The sequence below is a fragment of the Gadus morhua genome, chromosome 2 (assembly GCF_902167405.1).
Source record: "Gadus morhua chromosome 2, gadMor3.0, whole genome shotgun sequence".
Lineage (NCBI taxonomy): Eukaryota > Metazoa > Chordata > Actinopteri > Gadiformes > Gadidae > Gadus > Gadus morhua.
The window spans coordinates 27,984,704-28,003,873 of NC_044049.1; the positions used below are offsets into that span (position 1 = coordinate 27,984,704).

Sequence of the window (19,170 nt, forward strand, 5' to 3'; positions counted from 1 at the left end):
TGGTTATTTTTGAGGACTCAATTGGTTATCCCCCTCTTATAATTCTGATCTTCAGCATCCCAAGTGTCTCTCAGAGGGTAACTTTAACCATCTTAACCCCGGTCCTTATCTTCACCTGCTGGCTGGTCCACAGTGACGTCCCTAGGCTCCCCTCCCCGTCAGGGATGCCCTCCCTGTTTACTGTGGTCTGGAGCGTTTGGCTCCATCCATTTTTTGTTTCTGATATAACTAGTCCAAGATTTTGCATGCTTACTGAAATTAAATTGCTTTCTTATTTGAACATATATATATATATATATATATATATATATATATATATATATATATATATATATATATATATATATATTCTGCTGCAACCCTACAGATTACTGGACAAAGCGATATACCATCCCTATCATTCTAGCAGCTATTTAAATATTTGATCCCACACATAATCAATCCTTTACTTTCAGAGAATGCTACTCTCCGAAGTATTACGTTTCACAGACTACCTTAATAAGTCAGCAAGGCATGCACAGAAATTGAGGTCAAAGTAAAGCTTTGAACATTTTGTCTTCGTCTCCACACACACACACACACACACACACACACACACACACACACACACACACACACACACACACACACACACACACACACACACACACACACACACACACACACACACACACACCCTTTACCCGCATAATGGGTGAGTTTTGCGTATGAATGTGTGGGCCTGCATGTAGCTGATTAAGGATGAGGCAAGGAGTTTTAGGGCTTAGAGAGAGGAATATTCCTTCAGACTACAATAGTCTAAATCCGGATATGTCAATGGTGAGCAGGGTAACCAAGCACGAAGCACGAAGTCTGCTGCCACTTCATGGTGCTTGGTTGAGTATTGCTTAATGCATAGCTCAGAACACTGTATTCAGCACCAACGGCACAATTTGCAGAATCAAGCTTGGCATCTATTTATATCTTGAATGTGTAGCTATTTGTAATTGGTTTTCCAAAAAGCAATCAAATGATCTTACCTAAATCAGCTAGTGCAAAAGACAAAAGCTAAACCAGAACATTTTGATAAAACAGAGAGAATGCCACTGCAACAATTGTCCAACTATCTTGATGACATTTGTGGTATTTCTTTATATCTTCCCTTTTTCCCTAATCATACCTTTTATTATCTGAAACATGTAAATGTCTCAGATACAAATACACTGGTCATCGGCTAAACCCTTCAAAGGTCCCGTGACATGCCACACTAATCACACTCGCACCTGGTGCCATGTCATGGGACCTTCTCAATGGTGGAGGACCAGTGACACAGCACATACAACACATCCACAATGAATTCTGTCTGATGAGAAGAAAGTCAATCTAGATTGAGTAGTGCCTGATTTTGACACAGGTTGTCTACATCTCTCAGACAACCATTCTTGGGTGTTTAGACAGAGGAAACATCTCTCTTTGCATCACATCCTCACAGACGTTTTCAGTTGAGCTTTGAACTCATTGTGTCACAAATTAAAGTAGATTTGGCTTCTCATTTTTGACGTTTTATTTTGGACATCAAAAGCAAACCGTGATCCGATTCAAGGCTGATGGTTCTAATAGACAACAACATTGCAAACTATTCAAAAGTACCTACCATCACTTGAAGCGATGCCACCAGGTAAAATCCGTTTGACATAGACACCAAACTCTTCTCCAGTGGTCTCCTTCACCCCTCCTATTACCTTTATTCCTGTTATGAATACAACAAAAGTTCATGATTTCATCATTTGTTTTATTTAACTGAAGTACATTGCAAGTTGACACCCCTGCTCATTCTAAAAATGGTTTTGCCCATCATCTAGTCTATTGTTTGTATTATGTAATTTTGGCTCAATCTTGTCTAGGTCATGTTTTCAAACATTCATGTGATTGTAAAATCACAGTAGCGTCGGTTGTTAATGTAATCTATCGATAAAGCTGCTTCTTCTTCTTCTTCTTCTTCTTCTTCTTCTTCTTCTTCTTCTTCTTCTTCTTCTTCTTCTTCTTCTTCTTCTTCTTCTTCTTCTTCTTCATTAAGGAATGTGGGGACTGCCCTCAAACTCCTCCATCTCCACCCTTTCACCAAATTGCATTTGATGTTCATAACTTTTGTATTCCTTCCTTGTTTTTATAGCTTCTTATTTCCTGTAGTAGTAAGTGATTGTGATAGTAGTAAGTAGTAAAGTGATGATGCTGTCAATATATACGTGAGCATATACAGCAAAGAGGGCCAGTAGCTAGAGAGCGTCGGTAGTCATTCCACATACACAAAGACAAAAGAAGCAGACAGCTTACCCAGGCCGTTCTCACATTCGTTGAACTCCAGAGCGTGCACGGCACGGTCCACTCCATACGGACCCATGAGTGTCCTGGGCACAGAGCAAACGGCACGATTCTGTGTTAAGTTGCATGAAGTACTCGGGTATGTTATGTTTTTAGAATTAGCTAAACATCTCTTTGCACACTCAGCCGCAGTCCAATGCAGGTAGGGGGTCAAGCATCAGAGTGGAAGTGTTTAGTGATCCGATAGTGTGGAATATTGTCCAATAGAGGTTTTTAGACCAAGATGAATCAGAAAGAAATCAGTGGTACTTCAACAAGGTGTGCTTCTATGCACCTTCAACCTTCATAACCCTTTCAATGTTTCATCTTTAACGGAACAAACGAGTAATGATGTATAAAACGAAGAGAATTCTATCAGTCTGGTCCCCAAAGTTAAAGTTCATAAAGAGTCAGGCCTTGGTTAGGCTGTCATTTATTTCCAAATAGTGCGTGTCCCTACGTACGTAGGTCAACACACCCCAGCCGATCTGATTGAATAACAACGCTCACGCTCTCTTCACTCTTGCCAAATCCAGTCGTCAGTGTAGCAGGAACATATCCTCTCCAGTAAAGCCTTTGCCTTTCTGATCATCTTCATTTAGGATAAACTGGTTTTGATTGCTTCAACTTGTTCAGTGGATTAGTGTAGTGGCAAAGTAAGCCACACTATTGTGATCTCTTCTCTGTTTTCTATTCTTCTTCTGACTAATCTTACTTCAGTTTTTGAGGGATTAAGACCCAACCACTGCCAAGAAAGTTGGGTAAATATCAGTGCAGTGTGTGTCCACATTTACTGACCAAAGATTGCAGAATTTTTTTTTTATACATTTGTATAATATTATTATTTAATCTGGAAACCAGAGGTAAGGAGGCTTCCAAAACGTTACGTACCGCTCTGACCACAGGGGGCACTATAACTCACGGTAAGACCTGCACGGCCACGCCTCCCACCCCGTTTGCCAAGCAATTCTAAATCTTGGTATTTGGCCCTTATTTGACATGCTGAATTGTTTTGCCTGAAGGACCTATAAGATCCGTCTGGATGGATTGTGCCGTTCCTTGAAAATAACGGAAAACCTTGAAAGATACATGAAAACTGACCCGTACCCCCAAATGACCCCAACTTGGGACACATGCTCCCTTATCATGCTTAATCCTAAATGTGTCCTTGTGAGATCAGGATGGCTCAGGAGGCTGCACCATATCCACTGGCCAATGGGTTGGCCCAGCCAATGACACTAACGGTTGCCCGCTTGCCCGGGGCAAGTAAAAAAAATGTTTGGGCAAGTTGAGATTTTTTCTGGTTGCCCGAACAGGCAAGTGGATTTTGGGTGGATGTTAATATAAAGGCTATTTATTCAAATGTTTTTAGAAACTGCAGAACAACCTTTTGTTCTGCAAAATCACACAAAATAGGAGTATATCAGCGCGCTGTCTTCTCTTCTCTCGGAAAGCGAGTTAACAGACACGCATCGCTTCAGTGCGAATATAGCCAAGCCTTCTGTCACTCACTCGCAGTGCGGTCTCTGGCAGTGATTCGTAGGTGTTAGCTAAAGGTTAGCCAATACAGCTAGCATCTCAAGTGCAGCGCCTCCACGAACGGTTTAGGTAGAAGGAAAATGGAGTAGTGATGGAGGATTGCAGTTTGGAAGTACTTTGGATTGAGGCAAATTATCAAGGAAAGTCATATGCAAGTAAACGGTTTTGAGTTTCATAACGGTGCACATGCACAGCAATAGCGATATTTTTCACGAGATTGGACCCTCACAAACTCCCGTTGTGAGGGTCCAATTTCAACTACCAATTTCAAATACCGTAACAGTGCTGCGCCAATCAACTGTGACTGGCTTGCTGCAGAACGTGAGCGTCTTGGGAATACCCGGTCAATATAATGGTTATAATATGGACACATAAGACAATCAATATTCGGTATTTGCTATGGATTTATTGTACAAATTCCCTGAAAAGATCCAGGATGAATTGAAAAGCTCCCGTAAGGGCTGAGATGGCAGGGGACAGCTGATTTGGAACGGAACAACAGCTGTTCGCTTTCACGGGGGAAAACTAAGAAACTTCAACCTACTTAGGCCTACTAATTACCGTTCAAAAGCTATTAAATCTTCAAAAAAATATGCAGATACTGTCAAAATCGGTTCCAGGGAGTATATAGGGATTATTAATGTTGTTTTTGATGGTGTTTTTTTCTGGAACGAGTATTCGAATATTCGCTCGGAAAAACCAACGAGTATTCGAAGCCTGAAAAATGGCATTCGGGCCAGCCCTAATCAGGGACGCGGGAAGTCAGTCCGAGGGGGGGGTGCTGAGAGAGAGTCTATATAATGACGTCATAATAAATGCTGAGCAACATCCATTGTTTACAGAGACGAGATGACGGGTGGATTGAATATTTGCTACTACCACCAAGATCTGCACCCGCGGCGGCTCCACGCGCCGTGGGCGCGTGGAGCCGGACGGTTCACTTTCCAGGAAAGTGAACCGTCCGTCTTTGCTCTTTTTTTGCCAACCAGTTTACGTGCGGGATTCCAGAATCAAAACGATAACATTCAACGTGTCTATTAATATGGCAGCAACATTTTACACCAGTTTTAGAATGTTCACTACAACAGATGTTGAACACCAACATGCTTATGTAAAATCAGCATAGTACCATATTCAGCTATGGACAGTTCTGCGTTGTGCGTCATAGCCTACGTCAGCCTACACAGACAATGTTCTAAATAAAATGAAATGATAATATCATAAATATCATAAAAAGGTTGGATGTCAATAATTTAAATTCAGTTACAGCCAGGGGCCACCAGGGGGGGGGGGGGGTGATACATAAGGGGTAACACTGTCGTTTTTTATCGGTCGTCATGAAAAAAACATAAGGGGTAACACTGTCGATACTTATCAAATAAAACATAGGGGGTGACACTGTCGATATTTATGTTGTTTTTCTTTGGTCCTCATGAAGCACCCTAAGCACCCCTACTTCCCGCGTCCCTGGGTAACAATGTTGTTTTTTATTGGTCGTCATGAAAAAACAAAAGGGGTAACACTGTAATTTTTATCAAATTATACATAAGGGGTAACACTGTCGTTTTTTATCGGTCGTCATGAAAAAAACATAAGGGGTAACGCTGTCGATATTTATCAATTAAAACATAAGGGGTAACACTGTAGTTTTTATCAAATGAAACATGAGGGGTGACACTGTCGTTTTTCTTTGGTCGTCATGAAAAAACCCATAAGGGGTAACACTGTTGTTTTTCTTTGGTCCTCATGAAAAAAAGCACAAGGGGTAACACTATTGTTTTTTATGGGTCGTCATGAAAAAAAACATAAGGGGTAACACTGTTGTTTTTTATTGGTCGTCATGAAAAAAAACATAAGGGCTAACACTGTTGTTTTTTATTGGTCGTCATGAAAAAAACATAAGGGGTAACACTGTTGTTTTTTATTGGTCGTCATGAAAAAAACCATAAGGGGTAACACTGTTGTTTTTTATTGGTCGTCATGAAAAAAAACATAAGGGGTAACACTGTTGTTTTTTATTGGTCGTCATGAAAAAAAACATAAGGGTTAACACTGTTGTTTTTTTTTGGTCGTCATGAAAAAAAACATAAGGGGTAACACGGTTGCCTTTGTCAAATAAAGTATAAGGGGTAACACTGTCGTATTTTATTGTTCGTCATGAAAAAAAACATAAGGGAAATAATAGAAATACACACATACATTTTAATGTCATGTATGTCCTCTTTATTGATGATTGATTATTGTGTATTGTCATCGCCTCAGTGGTGCAGTGGAGAGAGCTGTGAGCTAACCCCCTGGAGACCGGGGTTCAAGTCCGGTTGATGTCTTCTGTTGGAAGACTCTTATCTCTATTTCATGTGAATTATAAAGTCAAGTATAACCTTTGTGATGACTTTATCCGGTGCCTTGATGGTGCATTGTTAAGTTCGGAGGTTAGCACTCTAAACAGCTTATGTTCGGATCCCGGCAATAAGGTTGACAGGGGAACCACTGTTGTTATTCATTGGTCAACATGGAAAAAACATAAGGGGTAACTCTGTTGTTTATTATCAGCCATCATGAAATAAATATAAGGGGTAACACTGTCGATACTTATCAAATAAAACATAGGGGGTGACACTGTTGTTTTTCTTTGGTCCTCATGAAAAAAAGCACAAGGGGTAACACTATTGTTTTTTATGGGTCGTCATGAAAAAAAACATAAGGGGTAACACTGTTGTTTTTTATTGGTCGTCATGAAAAAAAACATAAGGGGTAACACTGTTGTTTTTTATTGGTCGTCATGAAAAAAACCATAAGGGGTAACACTGTTGTTTTTTATTGGTCGTCATGAAAAAAACCATAAGGGGTAACACTGTTGTTTTTTATTGGTCGTCATGAAAAAAAACATAACACTGTCGATATTTATCAATTAAAACATAAGGGGTAACACTGTAGTTTTTATCAAATGAAACATGAGGGGTGACACTGTCGTTTTTATCAAATGATACATAAGGGGTAACACTGTCGTTTTCTATCGGTCGTCATGAAAAAAACATAAGGGGTAACACTGTCGATATTTATCAATTAAAACATAAGGGGTAACACTGTAGTTTTTATCAAATGAAACATGAGGGGTGACACTGTATTTTTTCTTTCGTCATCATGAAAAAAAACATAAGGGGTAACACTGTCATTTTTTATTGGTCGTCATGAAAAAAGCCATAAGGGTTAACACTGTTGTTTTTTATGGGTCGTCATGAAAAAAAACATAAGGGGTAACACTGTTGTTTTTTATTGGTCGTCATGAAAAAAAACATAAGGGGTAACACTGTTGTTTTTTATTGGTCGTCATGAAAAAAAACATGATGGGTAACACTGTTGTTTTTTATTGGTCGTCATGAAAAAAACCATAAGGGGTAACACTGTTGTTTTTTATTGGTCGTCATGAAAAAAAAACATAAGGGGTATCACTGTTGTCTTTGTCAAATAAAATATAAGGGGTAACACTGTCGTATTTTATTGGTCATCATTAAAAAAAACATATTTGAAAAAAAAAAAAAATTGTCCTTGTCAAATAAAATATTTTCATCAGTCATCATGGCAAAAAAACATAAGGGGTAACACTGTCGAAATGTATCGAATAAAACATAGGGGGTAATGGTAATTAAACATTAAAACACCTGCGGTTTATAGTCCAGTGCGGCTTATATATGTACACATAATTCAATTTATCTGCTGTGGCTTATACTCCGGTGCGCCTCATAGTGCGGAAAATACAGTATATATATCATGAAAGCTGAGCCTCCACTTATTCCAACAGTCCAAACCATATCATTCTGTGACTAAAACTCTCAAATAACAACTTAAGAAGAAACGTCCCCTTTTCTTTTAACAACCAAAAATGAAGTATTACCTTTCGATTTTTGTCCACAAAGTTGATTCTGATCGAATAAAACCACCATAAACAGATTATCCAGTGTCTGGGCCAAATCTTGCAGCTAAAAGTGGTGTTTTCAATCAATAAATAAAAGAAGGTTTCTTAGGGAATAAGTAAATTGCCTTCAATCAGAAAACATTTTCTTCAGCTCAATCTAGTGCCATATATTTATTTGCGAGTGTTTGGCTTGTATTGGTGCATTCGATTATATATTTTTTTGTAAGATATCTACCTTTATTTGTGTCTAATAAGACAGCGCTGTCAACTGATAACGACCAACTGATAATTATTTCAGGTGGAAATGTTATATTACACTTATGCTGTGTTCCATGGCTTTATTCACTTTAAGTATTATCCCCATTGAATATTTCACTTGCACAACAATCTTTCTTTTGGCACAAAGATGACATTATCGCCCTTGCAGTTGTGGAGATATACTCTATTTACTTTGGGTATGACCTTTCCTGAAAAAACATTTTCCTCTGATATCGAAAATGGTATAGAATATCGATATTTTTCCAGGTATAGTGTCGAAGTTAGAAAATCCAGTATCGTGACTGACACTACTAGAAACGCGATTGTGATTATTCAGTTAGAGCTACAAGAAACTTGAAAGTAAAAATATACGTTATGTACAATTGCTTAAATCATGCAGGTCTACATATAACTTGGCGATAGCTTTAATAGGTTGCAATGGTGGACTGAAATCACTTCATGGCACGATGTGACCGCTCGATAAATAAGTAAACAAAGAGAAGTTTGTTATTTTTTAAACACAACATGTGTGGAAGCTAACATTCAGCTTCAGTCTGAGCTAGGATGATTTTTCTGAGCCCCCCCAAAACCAGGCCGGGTGCCTGGCAATAGGAGGCCCGTTCACGATTCTGATTATAATTTGGGCAAGTGAACATTACATTCGGGCAAGTTGAACCTGACCTGTACTTGCCCGATGGGCAATTGCTTTTGAAACCTTAGTGTCAACCCTAGGTTGGCCCATTAGCATTGTTGGCCAACCCATTTGGTTAGACCAAATATTAGGTCAGCCTAAAATGATGAATGCAATTCCTTCATTTTGTAGGATGTTCGTGGTTCACGGTTCAATTGTGTGTCACCATGAAAGTACTACTACTTCTAACATTATGACGACAAAAAAGATACAACATTTTTGCAAGACATTAGTTAATTAAGAACACTCGTTGAGGGGTGTCTACATGAATAAACTATTTTGCCGTGGCAAATTAAACACAGAAGTACTTTCTTGGTCATCTCTTATTGTCATGCTAGTAAGCCCTTTCACTGATCCGAAAGTGCTAGTAAAGGGATTTACTCATCAGGCAATTGTTACTACGGAATACCATTTCATGTAATGATTATCAAACAGATGCTGGTAGGCTGCGACTGACACACCAAATAACATCACATTATTACATTAGTTATTGGTTATTAGTTATCTTACACTAATTACCCTATCCGGGTGAAGGATATATCCAATGCAAAGGCAACACAATGCACTCACATTGCACAACAGAGACTTCAAAGCTGATGTATTATTTCAAGCGGAAGCAGCACTGAACAGCACCATGGAGGCACCACAACTAACACAAACTGCTGTTGTAACTGTGTCTCCATGCATCTCTCCTGTCTACTTTAAGAAAAATTAAAGATTTATTTAATTCCTTTCCAAACGGGGTACTTCTGGCTAAGCTCGCAGTGCCGATTTTCTTTTCCCTCAGGCTCCAGTTATCCAGGGTTGGCATTACATAACTCTCCAAAACCTCTTGGTTTCTGACATAGCGCAATAAGCACATTACTACATGGTAAGAACCAAAAACCGGACAGAAATTTCCACTTGCTTAGGATAGCACAAAACACAGTCTGGGTTCAATACATACTGGTAGTTAACAGCTTGAACCCAGAGGTAAATCACTGCTAAGACATATATTGCATTGATATATATGTGTACAATGATTGGTTGAAACAGTGACCCATCCTTGGTGATCGAGGCTGATTCATTCTCTCCCACCAGCTCTGGCTCTTGTTGCCTATCTTTATCCTTTACGTCCCTCCTTCCTTCACACTCTTCCTCAGACCTCACATACACACTCTTGTTGATCAAACAGTGTGTGTGTGTGTGTGTGAGTGTGTGTGTGTGTGTGGGTGGGAGGGGTTTGTCCTTGCACTTTGGTGCCATTATATACCTTAATTGGGTCTTAACCCAACCAGATACACCATACATACATTTTATACTACTATGTCATCATCCAAAATCAGACCGTGTAACCAAGGAACATCGCACAACAGAGATTACATTCTGAACTCTGGTGCCAATAGATAAGCTTGTTACTAGAGGCCCTGGCCGCGGAGTGAACATCGGCTTAGCTCAGGAGGTGGCGCCAGTTGACGTGTAACCATGAGGTTTGTAGTTCGATCCCCGGGTCATCCGAGTGTCTTGGTGGCAAGACACCTAATCCTACTGTCGCAACTACAAATTAGTGCATCATGTTGCCTAAAGATGCTACCTTGAATATCTTCCAGTGAATAAGTATCAGTTAAGTCTGATGGCCAAATGAGTGAACACAATGCTGATTAAGCCATTTGCCCACTGAATTTGCAGCTGTATTTCCAGTTTTATGAATGTTATAAACAGGGTGTTGGTGGCAATACTGTTTGTATAAAGAGAACAAATCATACATCTTCAAGATTACAACTTTAAAGTTATGCTACTAGATGACATGTAAATCAGGAATAAAGTATAATATAAAGTCTATCCCAGTGTTCAAATTATGCGGGAGACAGCTGATCCGAAGGCAGGATTAACTTGGCATGGGGGCATCAGAAATGGCAGAGGGGGCACAGCTATTTCTCACTTGCTAATAACACAGGTGGCATAATAATCTTGTATATAATGCAGCTGCAGGACCCCGCTGCTGTCTTGCCTGGCTACTGCACCGCCTATAAACATGGACATGGAATTCACCAACAAGGCTGTCTTGCCACTAGAGTGCCGTAGCAGGTCTACTGCACATGACAAAAAAAAAGAGAGATTGGGTCACGGTCTGCCCACCCTCAGCGATCTATTGCAAAGCAAGCAAGTAAACAATACCAAAACAACATTAACATCACATTTGCATCGAGCAATGCCCGTGAAGAAATAATTTCTCACGTATTACCGATATTTCCCCTTTCCAAAGAGCTACAATGTAATACAAGCCCAGCCAGGCTGCCTCTTCTTATCCTAACTCAAAGGAGTGTCGATTCGTACATTCAAATCAGTTGCGCACTGAAATCTATTCTGTAGTAGTAGCCTACCTAATGGGAAAGCCAATCACAATCAACGTTGTTTTTTTCAGCTGGTGAAAGGTCTAACTTTGATGCGACACGCGTGCGGGAGAGTGGATGAAGCGCTCAGACCCAATAACGCATGAGGTGCAGGGAAGGACAGATGGGCAGATTGCGCGATATTAAATATGGATACAAAACTAAGCGGGCACACTATTTGAACTGAGGGGGCATTGCACTCGTTTCCCCCCTCGTGGCCTGTGTGTCCCCCGAATTAAGTACATTTGGCGTCCACAACATCTTGAAGTAAATCCTTTGATTCACTTTACATCAATCAGACCCAATTAAATTCGCTCTACCATAACACCGATATGCGTAAAGATGCTACAAAAGTGTCGAATTGTACAGTGTTATTATCCTTCGTATTCTACTTCACAATAGTCAAAAGACAATATCTCGCGGCGGAGGATCTCTTACCTTAGTTGCGAAGTAGAGCGATAGCTTTGGGCTACGAGCCCAACAATGGAGCGGAACGACCGACAACTGCTTTTCCCCGTCATGTATCGAGACCCCCCGACCCCGTCGAGACAATGGCCACGCAAGATGGATCAACATAATACAGCGTTGGCAGCAGATCAGTAGGCTTCACATATATTGGCCTATATATAGCCTCACGGGAACGCTTTCCTTTCAGCACCACCTCCGCTGACACGCGACCTGAGCGGGTTTTGAGACGGCGCTCGAGGCTGCCCTGACCTATAAGACTGCTTTCCGACTAGAGTTAAAAGGCTGAAACATTCAACAGATGTGCGAACCATTTACAACCCAGCAGCCAACTCACCACAATCAAAACAAAAGTTATTCCGTTTGGCTTTTACAGAAAAAACATTCATAACCTAATCCCGTCCGCTACGTTACCTGCTTATGATGACGGCTCCTTTGTACATGACAGAAAACGTTGGCATTTTGACACGAGCGCACTTCTCCGGACAACGGTCGCTCAGTTTTTCCCGCCCCTTTTTTTTTTACTTCTCGCGCCCTCCGTCGCGCTTGGTGGTCTCACCTCAGACGAATCGCATGCTTGTCTGTTGCCAGCCGTCGCCTTAACACCGGCCCTAGCGTGCTCATTAGTCAGTTCATTCAAAAACATCGATACCTTTAACCACACGCTAATGCCGTTACGTAAGAGATCACCAAAACCAAAGCTCCCTCACTCCTCACGCTCACGCGTCGCAGCTCGTTTTTTATCTTATGGGAAGGCACCGCAGAAGTTGCGTCAATCACAAGTTCTGTTCAGTCAGTTGCTCCTCTGTCTAGGAAATCTCACGACAGCCCGATTCAAATATCAGACCTCACCTCGATGAAGTGGATTAAATGTTTTGTTTAAATTAAAACTTAGAAGGAATCTAAATAAATACAAGTTAACCAATAATGCTTTTTTAATAAACATCATCACAATTGCGTTGTTTGTCTTCCCACGTGGCCCACATGGCTTTCTGAGTTTTCAATTTTTTTCATTTTCTGACATGAAGTTGATGTTCAAAAGATTCGGTGGAAGCAGAGATGCCATATATGACACGTTCGACCACCACGTGCAAAGAGCTTTGCCAACACCAAGGGCTGGGATTTGATTATAAAACATGGGAAGAGCAAAGTGCGCACCTGATACACTATATCCAAGGGCACAGAGCCCCCAAAAGGGGGAGAAAAGAAGAAGATGCAGACTAACCTAATAAAGAATCAAATGACAGTGCTGGAAGAAAATGACTAACCCTAACGAGAAGCACACCTAACTATACAAGCAGGATAAACCACCAAAATCCAAGCACAAATGGTCCCTTAACAAATGGAGCCACCACACCCAGACCCACTGCATACCAACAAAAACAACACACACGACCTGGGCAAAGGCATATTAGGAACCCACAACATGGACGGTGGCCCAGAGAATGGAGACAAATCATACAAGAGGCAGAAAGATAAGACAAGGCCATGGAAATTACTAGTATAAACAATCAAAAAAGCAATGCTAGCTTTGCAGACAAAGAGGTATTTTCAGGGACAAATGCACATCCAACCCCTGGCAACATACTGTTGCAACCCAGCCGTTGCCAATTAAGAAGATGAGGAGCACCTGAGGAACCGGTGGAGAAGCAGCTTAAATAGCCTGCTTCTCCACTCATTCGGGGTGCTCTCAGCCATGTGGCTCGTGCTGAGAGGGAGCGACGGTCGCGGGAGAAGCCGGGAAAGGGAGCCATGCTGACCTCACCGACGGACCGGACCTGGAGTTCCCTCACCCTTTTTACCCCATAAGTGGAAGAACTTTCGTTGTCTTTTGTTTTACCTTTTTTAAGTGGTTATACGCAATAAAAACCGTTGACCCACACCCTATTTGGTCCGTCTCCTTCGGGAATCTCAGCCGCTGACGATCGGGGTTGCCACAATACCCATGCCCAATGGCAGGACAAGCGGCCAACCCGACAACTACAAAGCTGGGTACGGGCTCGACCGAGCCAAAGCAATTCAGGAAGAAGGTGACGAGGCCCAGGAGAGGCCGAAAGGTCAAATCCAGATGTAGCGGACGACCAAAATGACGCCCAAACCTCAGAACACAATGGAATGGTCTACGCCAGCTGCCACTGATAGAGAGGGAGAGTCACCCGTCAAAACTAAGACAACAAATAGTTGGTGACCAGGAAGAAGCAGCAGGGAGTAGGAGCCTCCCACAACACCAGCCTTTCAACTCCAGGCAGACATGCCCCACTGTAGCCTCCAACTCGGCAGACAGCATCATAGACAAAGAGATTGGGTCAGAGAGATGAAGCCATTGTCAACAGAGGCATGTTTCCCATCGGAATAAGGTGTACAATGCCTTTGGAGTGAGTTTGGGCTGAGACTGAGGCATCTGAACTTTGTTTTTGGGAAGGCTGTACAAAGACTAACTTGCATTGACACCAATACAATGCATTGCATGTTTGACAGGGTCAATTACTTTTATGCAGAAAGCATTAGGACTCTTTGACTATTGCAAGGACCAGCAAATAAAGGATTGAACACTGCATTTCGGCTGTATGGTCTGTTTGGGACAAAGGCCTTGTGTCTACATGTTTGTATATAAAGTGTGTGTGTGTGTGGCTGAGTGGCTCTGTCGGTGCCCTCTACTCCTGAGCCCGAGGTAACCTCCGGCGTAAGGGACGGCCCAGGAAGGTCTTCTGCACTGGGCGTGCAAGCTTAGTTTGAGAGACCCACAGGTGGCGGCGAGATAGCACTACCGACGCCACGATCAGCCTGAAGTTAAGGAGATTAGTGACCTCCATGGCTTCCTTAAGATGACTCTCGGCCCCCCCGTTGGAGAAGAAGAATAAGCGTAGTATAGTAGGCAAGGAGTAGTGCAGCAGCATTTGACAGCTTGGCCAGAAGTAAAACAGAGGTCAGTGTGGCACTCGGGGCATCGGTTGCCCTCGCAGGGCTTAACTTCAGGCCAGACACTTTCCCAATGATCTTCTTATCAGGTAGAATCATGGCCGCCACCCATGTCATCCATGACAGCGTGCTCCTTGATAACCAAAACATCCGGCTCAGCCAAGGCGGATCATGGGCTAGTCTGGGACGGACCAGTCCCTGACGACCAGGGCAGCAGACCAAAGGCCACACCAGCCAAACAGATCCAACTAATAAATAGAATTTGGGTTAAGAATTAGGTTTGTTGGTGTGATAATCTGAATGTTATATGAATAATAACATTGTGATGTTAAACCTCATGTAGGCTATCAATCATTGCAATTTATACATAATAAGTAAATCAACACATGTGTAGCTCCATTCATGATTCCGTGCAGACTATTTCTCCAGATTCAAATGGGGTAATAAAAAAAGTACAATGGATTAATTTGGTTACGTATTTTATCTTTGCAAATTGTTGAAAGTAACATAAACTACTTACTAAATCCAATCTCGAATTGAGTGCATAAGATAAGTGATCTACAATGTTCAGAGACACATGACTATGCTCAGTGTTTGTGTTGGGTATAAGAAACTGAGTGCACCATCAAGTACAAGGAATGACCAGCATGAGCTTTAATCCAGTATGACAGATAAGATGTTTGTTGAAGCCTGAAAGAGATGGATAAATAGGGTCTCAAAGAACACCCTAGCTTCAAGTCATATGGGTGGCGTCTGGGAAAGACGAATTTGTGCCATCAGAAGTGTCTTAAAATCCATTCTCCAACAATCAGCCAGACAACTTAGTCCTCCCTGCAGATGTTTCTATACGAGGTCATGGCGGTTGTGGATAGCAAACCTTTCATCATTGATCATCTGAATGATCCATTCAGTCCAGAGCCGCTGACTCCAAACCACATCCTGACCATGGAGTCTACAATAATCTCCCCAGCTCCTGGAAAGGTTTTCAAGGAAGATCTTCACCTCTGCAAGAGATGGCGTAGAGTCAAACCCTTAGGCTGCCACTTCTGGACATGGTGGAAAAGAGTAGAGTAGAAGAATACCTCCTTAATCTCTTACACAGACAGAAGTGGATTAAAGACTGCAGAAACGCTAAGGTCAATGACGTTGTTCTCCTGCAAGATAGTGCTACACCACAAGTCCAATGGAAGGTGGCAAAGGTTGTCAAAGTGTACCAAGGGAAGGATGGAAGAGTGAGAATACTTAAGTTGCTAATCAGCGACTCAACTCTGGATGGAAAGGGAAGAAGCAGAACAACCAAACCTGTTCTCCCGGACAGGCCAATTCAGAAGACCCTGTTGGAAGCCGGCTGAAGACTCCAGACACCCTTCACTCTCCTGTTTATAAGTTGATTCATAGAAAAACTGTGTTTCTTGAATGAATGTCCTTATATGGAGTATGTTTGTTTTTCTAAGTCAATGATATCACTCATGATTTGGTGGGAGTGTGACTGCCTCACTTGTCGGAACTATTTACTTCGGATTATGCGTTCCGCATATCATGATTAAATGATGCACTTGACACGATGGAGAAGAGCAGTATGGCATGAGCTCTCAAGCTCAGAGCGAGCTTGAGAAAACAAGGACAAGGATGAAGGGAAGAGACTTAGACCCTACTAAGTGTTAAGCAGCCTACAATTAGCATGTAATCACCCTAGCGCTATCATACTATAGAGCGTAGCAGTGCGTTGCGCTCTATAGTACGACAACCTCAGTAGCCATAATGTCGTAACCCTCCAAATAATACTTACCCAGATCCAGAAGATTGTGAAACGATGGTATACGCTCCTGTAGAAGCCATTTTCCTTTTTGTTTTTGCTCCAAATAATATACATTATAAATATATATGTTATTCACTGTAACAAACTGACAAAAATATTAAATATACAGCTAGTAGCTGAACATAGATCAGCATTTATTTGTTTACGCATAAATGCTGTAAATTACACACTGTAAAGGATTTTTTTTGCATGATTGTTATGACCACGAATAACACTGTGCAACCCCACGATAGAATTCACCATATAACGTTATCTAAACCTGTTTGTGGTATCAACTCTTCTAAACGTTGAAAGTTAACGGTGCCTTGACTAAGTTTAGTGGCGGTAATGCCATTAAATGAATAAACATGATTAAACGTAATGTGATTACAACTCGCATACATTACCTCGCCCCTGAACATGATTGCTGCGGAGCAGCGTTTGAAATGGTGGACATAACAAATCCCATGGGCCAACACTAGACATCATCAAACTAAGACTTTTGTTATTGTTTTGATTGAGAGCCCCCTATCGACAGAAAATTACAAATAATGCCTTTAATTGAATGACATCTCAGGATCATCGTTGAGGGTAGCCCAGAACTTCAAAAATCAATTTCCCTCTGAACTTTTATCCATAAATCTGCACATTATTCCATCATGGCTGGGAAATTAACCATAGGCCAGGAGAGAAGCTAAACACGCACGCGCGCACACACACGCACACGCACACGCACACACACACACACACACACACACACACACACACACACACACACACACACACACACACACACACACACACAGTTTGAGAAACAACTTTGGTATGGTGTGTATGTGATGTGTGAAAAAGAGCATGAAGGAGGGAGAGAGGTCCATGAAGGCAAAAATAAGCATGGGGGACCATTTATTTGCATGAGCAATGCTGCCCCCTGTAGATGAAGTGGTGGAAGTGCATTGTAGTGTTCGTCTGATAAAGCATATTTGGGATGCATGTTATTATAATTAAGTGAAATTTCACTACTCACTGAGGACAAAATATTTTGGAATTACACGCCTACGCTTTTTGTTGAAGGACCATCGGCTCTGTCTGTTTATTCTCTACATTGGAAAGTATAGGAAAGTATAAACCGCTACATAAAAACGAATTTATGTATGCGGCTCCATCCAACTGAGTTTTTCATAAATACAGTTACTTATCTATAAATTATATTATAAATGATGAGGATATTTGAATAAAACATATTCATCATCCTTTTAAGTGGATCAGTGGTATAACATTAGCTGAGAGAGCAAATCACGCATATCTTATTTCCTCAATTGTGAACTGTTGCATGGAGAGATCCCCGACAGCTAATCTTTTGAAAATATTATATGCATTTTTCGATTTTTTGGGGGATAATTTTTGTGAAATGGTTTTGGTGTCTTTTAATAAGACTATTATCATTATTGTTGGACATGATTTAGCTATAATTCTTCAGTTGCACCAAAAGTCAGTTAACATGTATATGTAAAGTTTATCACTTGACTTCAAATCAAATAAGAAAAATAGTATTGGCAAAAAGCTGGTTGTACTTGCATGTTTATCCAACTTGAATGCATGACTACGTATTAGGTTTTGTGTCAATCAAACATTGCATTCAACAGTTGGAAATGTGTCATTCAGCGTCACCATCTGACTAAATTCCAACATTCATTGACTTATAATGAAATGCCAAACAAAGTGGCAAACAATCGTGAATGTTATCCAAATGTCACAATTGATATGAAACTATTATTCTTTAGTTTTACTTAATTTAGAATTGGTTAGCTTCTAGTCAGCTAATTAGGGCCAATCAATTAGTCTCTTTAAATTTTCTAACATCAAAGTACATACAAGGTCAGAGTACACAATTAATCAACTATGCTAAATAGACACAATGAAAAAGTCAACTAAGCATAGAGGCATCAATAAATCGGAGCGCAAAACACCAAGATGCACTCCCCAAGGGCAGACGGGTCAGCGTTTATACCCGCTAAACATCTCTGGTAGAATCAAGTCTGGATCCCAGAGCAGTCAGCCGCCCACCCCCTCGTGAATCAATAGGCAGAGTCAGGAAGGGACTCCACTGGGATCAATAAAGGCTCAATTTAAATTGGATCTTATTATTTTCCTTCATATATGAGAAATGCAGCTGTTTTTTCCAAGATGTAAGCCTTGATAAGTATATGTATCATTGAAGCATAAAGTATGGATAATGTGGTCTTAAACCGGTGACGTGAGGTACTATGAGGCCACAACAGATCCAAGTCCAGCTCACATTTCATATGGATTTCAATGCATTCATTTTGATTAAACATGAACTTGAACTTAGCTCTGTAAATTGCTGCTGACCATTATTGCCATTGTAAGACAGTCAAAGCATTTTAATATATGTAGCTACTACATATGTTAATGGATTCAGAATAGACGTTCGGAATTGTATCATGATATTAAAATGCAACTAGAGAATCTTCTTGTCACCAGCTTCCGTAACATCCTTGGCTAGGAGTATCTGCGAATCTGTGTGGCCTTTGGAAGAAAGGGTTCATTCTTTCAGCTGTGATGTGGCAGACCATTTTTTTTAATTGTCATATATTTATATATAATATTTTTGCTATAAACTTAAAAGAAAATGTTTGTTCCTCACCAGTCCAAACCTATAGAGTACAGTTACATTTTTATAATTAAACAGTAGGCTACAAACTAGAAGTATTGCATTTGAGAAATCAAGTCGATTCATCCCTTATTTATTTTGGTTTCTTGGTGTATTTGGGAGAACATATCATAACAGAAGTGACCTAGCATTGGGTTAATATTCAACTCCTGTATCAGTCCATACAAAATTAGAAAG

At 40.9% G+C, this 19,170-nt stretch overlaps 1 protein-coding gene across 3 annotated transcripts in view; it reads right to left on the reverse strand.

Moving 5' to 3' along the window:
* si:dkeyp-72e1.9 (syntaxin-binding protein 4) overlaps positions 1 to 19,170 on the reverse strand; it is a 65,348-nt gene that overhangs the window by 14,106 nt on the left and 32,072 nt on the right. The window contains exons 1-3 of one of the 3 annotated variants that reach the window (XM_030350420.1): positions 11,996 to 12,233; positions 2,314 to 2,387; positions 1,634 to 1,729 (exon numbers count right to left, since the gene is read on the reverse strand). In XM_030350420.1, coding sequence (XP_030206280.1) covers positions 1,634 to 1,729; positions 2,314 to 2,387; positions 11,996 to 12,042 — 217 coding nt within the window. In that variant the 5' untranslated portion in view covers positions 12,043 to 12,233. Of the gene's footprint in view, positions 1 to 1,633; positions 1,730 to 2,313; positions 2,388 to 11,554; positions 11,822 to 11,995; positions 12,234 to 19,170 lie in introns of those variants that run through there. The other 2 variants (XM_030350419.1, XM_030350421.1) reach the window with 2 other exon arrangements.